The 10,263-nt window shown below is 42.4% G+C and overlaps 1 protein-coding gene across 12 annotated transcripts in view; it reads left to right on the top strand.

Moving 5' to 3' along the window:
- dlg1a (discs large MAGUK scaffold protein 1a) overlaps positions 1-10,263 on the top strand; it is a 133,114-nt gene that overhangs the window by 117,962 nt on the left and 4,889 nt on the right. For all 12 annotated transcript variants that reach the window (XM_077584792.1, XM_077584793.1, XM_077584790.1 and 9 more), the window contains 8 exons: positions 3,137-3,319; positions 4,191-4,254; positions 4,670-4,685; positions 7,068-7,118; positions 8,579-8,680; positions 8,947-9,119; positions 9,258-9,367; positions 9,789-9,880. In XM_077584792.1, coding sequence (XP_077440918.1) covers positions 3,137-3,319; positions 4,191-4,254; positions 4,670-4,685; positions 7,068-7,118; positions 8,579-8,680; positions 8,947-9,119; positions 9,258-9,367; positions 9,789-9,880 — 791 coding nt within the window. The remainder of the gene's footprint in view (positions 1-3,136; positions 3,320-4,190; positions 4,255-4,669; positions 4,686-7,067; positions 7,119-8,578; positions 8,681-8,946; positions 9,120-9,257; positions 9,368-9,788; positions 9,881-10,263) is intronic.

The raw sequence follows: 10,263 nt of genomic DNA, 5'->3' as shown, positions 1-10,263 counted from the left end.
TCCAGCGCCATCCATTTTCAGGGCTAGTTGATTCGGCAGGTTAGTTGTTACACACTCCTTGGCGGGTTCCGACTTCCATGACCACCGTCCTGCTGTCTATATCGACCAACACCTTTTCTGGGGTCTGATGAGCGTCGGCATCGGGCGCCTTAACCCGGCGTTCGGTTCATCCCGCAGCGCCAGTTCTGCTTACCAAAAGTGTCCCACTGGGCGGCTCGCATTCCACGCCCGGCTCCAAGTCAGCGAGCCGGGCTTCTTACTCTGCCGCCCCCCCCCCGCGCCACCTTCGTTCCGAGCTTTTCCAGGCCAAACCAGAGCCAGTCGCGGCGCCCGCGGCGAGGGAAGTGCGCCCGGCGGGCGAGCGCCCAGGACGGGCTGCGGGCGGCCCGCTCCGCCCCGTCCGAACCACCACCCCCAGCGCCGCCGAAGCGGATGGGGATGGGAAGAACGGGGGGGCCAAAAACGAACCGTTCCACGAGCTTCGCCGGACGACCACCGATCCCGCCGGGTTGAATCCCCCGCGCGGACTGCGCGGTCCCCACCCATTTACCTCTCAACGGTTTCACGCTCTGTTGAACTCTCTCTTCAAAGTTCTTTTCAACTTTCCCTTAACTCTTTGACTGCCAGACGTTTTCAGAAATGGGATGTCGCCAGTGCCAGCCGATTTAAGCATTTTGACTGATCTTTCAAGGTCCACAGAAAATTTTGTGTTTGGACTATGGAAACACATATACTACCAAATGAAAGATCTCATCTTTCATCAGAAAAAAAACGTTTGTTTCTACCTTATTCCGTTCTTCAGTAATCAACAATAGAAAATGGTTAGTTTCACCGAAATGCTCTGTTTTGAAACAAAAAGCGGAGAAAAAGAGCTTTTTGTGAAACGATGTTATGTCATGCACTCTAGTGAATTGTACACTTCTTTTTGTCCATGAATGATGCCACAAACACCTAAATAGTGCTTTACTTCTGTCTATCACCAACAATGAAAAAGTGTTTTTTGGTTGCAAAATACGTTTATTTCCATTCAACAGTGTAACAATTTGACAAAACTATTTCGCAAACTATTTACAAATGTGTGCAACTGTGGTACTATTTACAATTATGTGGATGTTTCAAATACAGTTTTTCTTTTTGTAACGCTCCCATGCGTGCAAGGAGACGCAGCAGGATTTGCACAACAGATTAGTTTCACTTGCGATGGCTCCTTTCGCGTGCAGACGTTACACTTTCTTGACGGCCTTTTTTTCCGGGGAATAGCAAGTAGCAGACTGTACCCACTCCTCCGATGAATATGCATTGGACTCGGGGCACTCTTCGTCGTCCGATTGAACGTCCGCCTGAGCATGCTCGGTTGTGCTCCGCGTTTTCCGGTGTTAGCATCGCTAGCCGGTGAACCTTTATGACGTAGTCAACGCTTGCAACTTCAGCGTCAACCTCGGAGTCACCATCATCATCATCGATGATGATCATCGTCGTCATCAATGTGCTCTTTAGCGTTGGTCGATGCCTTTCATCTTTGAAAAAAATTCCCAAGTGTGAGCTGCTTGCAACCGGTCGCCATTGTTCGCTTCTTCAGCCATCTAGCTCCGCCTCACGTCTTCTACTGCCGCGTCAATGCTTCCAACCTCGGAGTCACCATCATCATCATCGATGATGATCATCGTCATAATCAATGTGCTCTTTAGCGTTGGTCGATGCTTTTCGTCTTTGAAAAAAACTGCTCGACCGTGAGCTGCTTGCAACCGGTCGCCATGTTCTCTTCCCTTCCCCAACCATTGTCCCCTCTAACTCCGCCTCACCACCACAGCTGGCGAAGGCTTTCCTCCACCCGTTTCAACAAAAAAAATTGGATGACGTCTTTTAACGTCATTGGCGGCCCTCCGTAGGTTTTTACTTGACGTCTTTTAACGTCCATGGCAGTCAAAGAGTTAATTATACAAGTCTCAAGCAATGTAACATAATACCAAAAACATTTAAGTCATCAATATTAACAAATAGAATAGGAACTTGATCAAGAATGCTTTGATTAAATTCTGTCACTTACAGCATGCTGACTCAGTACTAAATGTATTGTACACTAAATCTTTAATAATATCAGTTTAAAAGGCACTAAAGCACAATCAAAAGGAAAGTCCACTATCACTTAACTGTATTTTATTTTATATTGTACTGTATGTTGTGTTTCACAGCACACATAGACCCAAATCACACATATGCAGGCATGCCAGGAGAGATGTCAGAGTAAAAGAGGCTCTCAAACAGTACCTCTCAAATTTGGGGGTGGATTGGGTGCCTTGCTCAAGGACACTCTCGACAGTAGGAGTCACGTAAACCGGCTTGTAGTTGCCATTTTGACATTTTTCTGCAGCGTGGCTAGAACGGTGGCCCCCTGACTCCAAATGACAAGTCCTTGCAGATGAGCTTATGATGAATATTTCATTCAAAATCCTTCAAATATATGGAGATTTTTAAATATTTGTGGAGTATAGCTACTTCTCTGTCTGTCTCTCTTGATTTCCCCTTCTCCGTCTCTGCTCTGTTTTATTGATGAAGACAGTGGGGACTTTAGGGGATGCCTGTTATTTCAGCTCTACTTCCCACTCACACACACATTGCTGCTCTATTTTTCCAGGTTGTTTCCCTGTGGACAGGTTTCGAATTCTGTGGTGGCTCACAAATACAGATCATCATTCAGCCATGCACACATACACACAGACTGTCGGCACACACAGCACAAAGAGACAGATATGTACAGTGCATTCTCCAGCGGTTGTATTTATCGAAAAAGTTCATTTTGTTTGTGTTATCAACCAAAATAATCTTATTTAGACAAAAAATATTGTTATTTTAAAGGATTTTAAGTGATTTTAAAACTATTATAATTGGTATCATATAGCAGATTTGTGCGCTAAACTTACAATATTTTACATGTGAATGCTTAATGCTAATCTACACCTTTCACGTCATAGAATCTTGTTGAGACATGGGCTCGCACACCTGATGATTTTCGTCACTTAATGATTTTTATTCTTTTGATTTTGTTCTCTCTTGCAAAAAGTAACAGAGTACAACTCACAATGTTTTTGCAACTAAATACATCGCTCTAATTATGTACCTCCATGTTTGCTTGCAGAGCGCTGTTCGACTATGACGGAAGTGCATCAGACTTGAGCTCACCAAATCAGACTCTGCCTTTCCGTTTTGGCGACATCCTTCATGTGAGCAGTGCTGGTGAAGAAGAGTGGTGGCCTGCGCGTCACCTTAGCCCACCACCCTCAAACTGCCCAGAGGTTGGAGTCATCCCCAGCCGTAGAAGGTTGGTTTAAAGTGTGAGATGTGGCTAAGGGGAGAATGTCGGTCAATTGACAGCAAGTTCCTGGATATTATGTCTTCTTTGCTACCATACCAGTCATCCAACATTCAGAGTTCCTGCATTACCTAGAAAACCTGAAATTGATGATGTGAAAAATTTGAAGAAAAATTGGTATGATATGTGTCATTAGGAATGTAACAATATCCAAACATCGCAATACAATACTATCACGATACGATAATTATAACAATATTGTGGGGAAGATGGCGATATTAAAAAAAGGTCACGATATTGTAAAAAAAAAAATAAATAGCTCATACGATATTGTAAAAAAAATAATAAAAATAGCTCATACTAAAAAAAATAGCACAATATTGTGCTTTTGTACATAACATTAACACTTAATATTGAGGCACTTACTTGCTAATGTACGCACACATTGAGTTCCTCCACACGCAGTTCACAAGCATATTACATTACCCTTTGTTCAGTATATTTGTTAAAATTACTGGCAAAGCCATGTTAAGTAGCGTGAATAAACTTAGTAAATTGGCAAATGAGTGTGCCTGCGTGCACAGGAATGTTTTGCGCAAAATAAAGAGGTCAGTGAGTTCTCAGCAGAGTAGCGAATGGGTGTGCTTTCTTTTCTCTCGTAACTGCTAATAGCCATTAGCTAACCAGTTTGGCGACGGTTAACAGTACGGACTGCTGCAGAGATGTCCAGTCTGATGATTAGCATGAATTTTAAACGTATAAAAGGCCAAAACATGAAAAATATAACTTCCGTTTGCGTTCTCATGGGGGATCTACAAAGTTGTTAAATCAGAGGTATATGTTCCTGGTCAAGGTTGATGTCCCACATCCTTTTTCACAGGGCAGAGAAAAAGGAGAGGTCAAGGTTAAAGACAACCTGCGTAATGAAGACTCAGGATAGATCGGTGAGTACCAACTTATCAAATAGACATGTTGTCCTCCTGTAAAATCATAGCTGAAAAGAACACAAACAAGCTGTGAAATGTTGAGACTACTTATACCTAATACTTGAAGTTCATGGGTGAAGCATCCTAATGCTTTCATTAAAGTGACTTTATGAAATGATGTGATGATAGGGCGTGCCCTTCTGAGTCTAACACCCGCTATTGATATCTCAGGCGTCAGCTCTCTTTCACGCCATCGCCGTTTTCCTCACACTTTGGGGGGGTGAACAACTCCCCTTTGTGAAGGGCTGCTAATAAAACCTTCTCTTCAATGTTCTTGTGCATGTGTGTTTTTGCAAGCAAGAGGAAGCATGAGCTGTATAGGGATCTGTTGTGATAATCCACTAAATCTCTTTATTTCTCTGCTTCTCTGCAGGATCAAGATGAAAGGGGTAAGTAAATGTGTTATTAGTGAACCCTGTTGGCCAGTTTACTTTACATCATATCTATTCCCACGAATATCATTTCACCCACATTTGGATATTCACTTGAAACTCCTCCTCCTTGTCGTGTGTACACAGTGTGACCGAGCTAAAATTGTCTATAGCCAAAAAGCAGCAACAGCAACACCACGCAGGCCGACTTCAAAGTAAGTCCACCAAGGCTATATTGCATTGGCATCAATGTATTCTTTGTCAATGCTTTACTTTTTTTAAATTAGCCTTGGTGTAGGGCGGCGTGTTACGCTGAGTATGTTTCCAACGTCATTGACATATCTGAAGGGCGGGGTAAATCCATTAAGTGCGTTGCGCTGGTGTGCCTTCATAAAATATCAATGCTGCCCTTAGTATATCGATATATTTATTGCAAAAGAGAGCACAACAATGTATTGCAATATCAAATTTTTTTCCCACCCCTAGTGAATATAACAGGGAAAAGGAATGTATTGAGGTTTGGCGAACTTGATGAAACACACAAAACTGAGATTATTATTACCCACATATACTCGATATGCACCAAACTTTGGATGTTGTAGCAACTGCAAAGGTGCACTCACAGTTGGCCGCTGGGTTTCACGTGGTTCAAACAGTTGGAAGGTCCTTGCATGTTGCCAGGGGAGGAACAGGAAAATTTTTAAGTAAAAGAAAAAGAAGACAAAGTGGGGGGAAATTGTGGGCTTGGACTTTCCCGAGGTTCTGCTATGTTTTGCAATCAAGGAAATGCTTTATTTATGCTACTCACAATGGTTTGTGTTTATTTGAAGTAGAATGGAGGAAGTGTTGTTTATTGCTATTATTATTATTATGAGCAGCAAGTTTGTCTCTTGGAGTCAATCAATTGATTCTGCAAGTGATTCAATTAGCCCTATAAAGCCTGAACCGTGAAATATATGAGAGAAAATTCCGATTATTTGTAAATAGAGTATTTATTGGTCCTTTTGAACAAACAAACAAACAAACATTTAAATCAACATTCACATGAGACTTTTGATTTGTGTTATATTTGATACATCCGGTCACAATGCTTTAAATTTGTACATTTATAAATGTCAAAGATATAATAATAAACAGACATATTAAATATTAGTATTTCCCAAAATCAGAAAGACCATTTCCCACTATTAATACATATAGGTGTTTCTCCTTTCTCAATTGGGGTGATCTTGCAAGGTCACTGGAAAAGCCATCAGCTGGGTGAACTACAAAAGCAAAACCGCTCTGTGAGTTTTCAAAGTAACTCTAATTTAACTGTCAAGGAGAAGGTAGGTTTGCATGCGATGACGCTGTTGCCCCACACTTGAAAATCTGACGGGCCACTCTCTGAAAACGTTTTTGAATGTAGTCAAATAATAAAGCAAATATTTTTTGTATGTTTAATAGTAAATTGATAATCCTGCCCCAAGTGGAGGAGTTCAAGTATCTTGGGGTCTTGTTTACAAGTGAGAGCAGGATGGAGCAGGATATCGACATGTGGACCTGTGCAGAGTCTGCTGTTATGCGGACTCCGATACTGTCGTGGAAAATAAAGATCTCAGCCGAAAGGTGGAGCTCTCGATTTACCAGTCGATCTATGTTCCTACCCTTACCCATGGTCATTAGCTGTGGGGTCGTTACTGCAAGAACAAGATCCCAGATATAAGCGGCCGATTTGCGTCCGGGCTCTCCCTTAGAGATAGTTTGTGAAGTTCGGTCGCCCGGGAAGGAGTCAAGCCACTTCTCCTCCACATTGAGAGGAGCCAGATAAGGTGGCTCGGGCATCTGATTAGGATGCCTTCAAGACGCTTCCTTGGTGAGGGCATGTCCCACCAGGCCCCGGGGACAATCCAAGACACGCTGGAGAGACTGTCATGGTACACCCTGGGATTCTCACAGAGGAGCTAGGCGAAGTGGCTGGGGAGAGGGAAGTCTGGGCCTCCCTACTAAAGCTGCTGCCCCCACAACCTCAACCCCGGATAAGCAGTAGTAAATGGATGAATTAATCATTTCTATTAACACTTATTCCCCAAACACGTGAGTCGATGGTAAATTACCTCGAAAAAGGTGGCATTGGCATTGTTACGTTGATATTACGGCAATGTCAGTATTTCTCAAACAGTATTTCCCAATGTTGTGGCGCTGCCTGGATGAATGTGAGCCCTTGGCATTCGCCTATATTTCCTATCGGGTGAGGCGTGCCTGGTGCCTCACCCAGTGCATGTGTGATGTTTGTCTTTGTGAGACTCTGCTTTTCCAGAGCCAATCAGTAAATGCAAAAGTATGGAAATGGCAAGATTGTTGAAGTTTTTTTTTCTCTTTGCATTTAAATGTGTCCCTCACCTTTCTGTGTCCAATTAGCTGGCCCTGAAGAGACATTCTTAACCTACCAAGCAGTTATACAGCAGGAAGGTCAGTGATTTGTTCAAGTTACATATAGACATATTTGAAGATACAACCCAATTGTTGTTGTTTTTTTAATTTGACAGTTTTTTTTAACCTGTGCTTTTCTCAGCAGTGCTAGAATATGACGTAACGCTCAATCGCTGCCGGAGAGACTATTTTATATTTATTGCTTAGAATTTTTTTATGCAAATATATTATTGTAATTAATGACTGTACTACTTCATAAGATTAGGGTAACTAACCGAACCAGATGCCCTTGCTGAATGCAGAGTTGAGAGTAGTGCTAAAGGCTCGAACAGGGGTTCGTGTCTCCAGGGCACACGAAACATCAACAGCAAGAAGAGATCTGGCTGCAGGCATCAGGAGGGTGAAATACTCCTTTGCTCAGAAAATTCAGGCCACTTCACCTACAATGACTCTCAGAGCATGTGGAAAGGAATTAAGTGCATGACAAAATACAACTAGTTCTTGAACCGCAAAACTGCAGGCCCTGACAACATCCCTGGGCGCCTACTGAGGGACTGTGCCCACCGGTTGACGGAAGTGCCAACAGACATTTTCAACACCTCGCTCCAACTAGCATCTGTCCCAACCTGCCTAAAGGCTGCCTCCATCATCTCCGTTTCAGAAGTTGATCTTGGCGCAGATCAGTAACGCCATAGACGTCACTGTGGACTCTCACCAGTGTGGCTACTGGGCAAACCACTCCAATGGTGATGCCATCTCATCACTTGCCTACACAGCCCTTACCTACCTGAAAAGCAGGGACTCCTATGTCTGCTTGCTCTCCCTGGATTTCTCTTCTGCTTTCAACACCATCCCACAGAACCTGATGAAAAAAGCTGAAGATTCTTGGACTGACTCCATCACTGGAGAACTGGGTCCTAGACTCCCTGACCAACAGACAATTGACTGTTCGGTTCCATAACACCATCTCCTCATCACTGTCTCCCCCAGGATGCTCGGCTGCAGAAAGGAAGGCTCTTCAAAGGACTGTAAAGGCTGCTCAGAAGATTGTAGGGAACAGGCTACCCCCAACCACAGACATCTTCACCATCAGATGCAGAAAAGGGGCTCTCTGTATCATCAAGGACCCAACTCACCCCGCTCACATCCTCTTCCGTCCTCTCCCCTTAGGCAGAAAGCTACGGAGCATCCGGACTCTCCGGAGCACGACCACCTGACTGAAGAAAAACATTTTTTCCAGAAGCTGTTAGACTGTTCAACTCAAAAAATATTCTGTAGCCTCTTGTATGTCCTGAACACTAAAACCAAATTTTTAATTGTGGCAATGCATTGTGTTTTAAGCACAGTTTATAGAGAACCCCACACATCTACAGTTTCTGTATCTGGGCCATCATTCAACTATACTTGATAGTCAATAGGAACATATATTTTTGAAGCATCATGTTTTAAAATTCCATTGTCTAACTTAATTTTTATCATTTTACCATTTTTATCCTCAGTGAATTACACAAGACCCGTTATTGTGCTTGGACCAATGAAAGATCGAGTCAATGATGATCTAATTTCTGAGTTCCCTGACAAATTTGGCTCCTGCGTTCCACGTGAGTATTAAAACTTTCAGATACATTTCAGCAGAAATCTGTATGAAATGCGCACCTAGTATTGACTTGAGTATAATTAACCCATTCACTGCCAACACAGCTAAAATGGATCTTTGACGTCTATAGTCGTTAATGGCAGTGAATGAGTTAAATATGTTCATATTGATCGATTTAATATGACCATGTATGGTTAGCATTGGTTAATATTTTAGTCCCCTTACCTAGAAATTAGTTTAATACTTCCAGTCTATCTGTTTACTCCTCAGACACAACTCGGCCACGACGGGACTACGAAGTGGATGGCAGAGATTATCACTTTATGGCTTCTAGAGAGCTGATGGAACAAGAGATCCAGGAGCACAAGTTCATTGAGGCGGGGCAGTATAACAACCACCTGTATGGAACCAGTATACAGTCCGTTAGAGAAGTCGCTGACAAGGTAGGAAGCAAGTATGGAGGAGACAAAATGGCGAGATTTGAGACATAGCACAGAGGAAAAAGACGACAAATCGAATGGATTGATTAGTGTAAAGTGAGAGCAGACGTCTCATTGCGGCTAACTCTTTGTGTCCTTCAGGGTAAACACTGTATACTGGATGTATCAGGAAACGCAATCAAGCGTCTGCAGCTGGCAGGCCTCTATCCCATCGCCATCTTCATCAGGCCACGCAATGTTGACAACATCCTGTAAGTGAAAAAGTGTCGCAAGCCTCTGGTTCTTATTGAGTCTACTGTTTTTGGAGTCAGAGTAGGTTGCTCTAACTACGTTAACAAAAAAGAAAACCATAACAAGAAGAAAAAGAATATTAGTACAGTACGTTGACTTACGAGTGCCTCAAGTTTTTGGGAGGTACGACCCGTCATTCGGCCAATTTTGCCTTCAAGTTTTTTTTTGTTTCACTGCGTTCTGGGAGGTTTTTTTCCCTATTTTGTTCACCAATTGTGGAAAACATAGTGAATGTTTATCAGTGTTTATTAGCGGTTTGGAAAAAATCTTGGTGACACGAATTCTTTTTGAGCTTACCATCAAGGCATTTCATTGTGTTTAAAAAGACTGATTGAAATGAACATGCTTTACATTGACACTGGGACTTGTGTGTTTCTCCAGAGAGATGAATAAGCGTTTTACTGAGGACCAGGCAAGAAAATCCTATGACAGAGCTGTCAAACTGGAGCAGGAATTCACAGAATATTTCACTGGTGAGACACCATTCACTGGAATAAATATTTCATATCGTGTTTCACAAGAACTAACTTAATGTTACTTCTTATATTGCAATTACAGCTCATGTACTCAGCTCAACTGTATCATACTGCACCTCAATTTGAAATGCAAACCTTTCAAGGTTTACATATACAAACAGATGTTCAGAAGTTGGGAAGCAAACATTTTATCTTTTTAATTTCACATTGACCAACATTAGGAAAATTCACGTCATGCAATTCATTCACGGGTAAAATTAACAATTAATACGTTTAAAAACAAATTTTGACACTTGCCGTCAACTGAGAATGGCATCACGTGCTCAGGGATCAGCTAATGACCAATAATGACTCATTTTGTAAAAGTCACAAGGCCAAAC

This window comes from Vanacampus margaritifer, chromosome 13 (genome assembly GCF_051991255.1).
Source record: "Vanacampus margaritifer isolate UIUO_Vmar chromosome 13, RoL_Vmar_1.0, whole genome shotgun sequence".
NCBI lineage: Eukaryota > Metazoa > Chordata > Actinopteri > Syngnathiformes > Syngnathidae > Vanacampus > Vanacampus margaritifer.
Note: the sequence above shows the minus strand (reverse complement) of the source record. Positions and strands in the feature narration are given on the sequence as shown.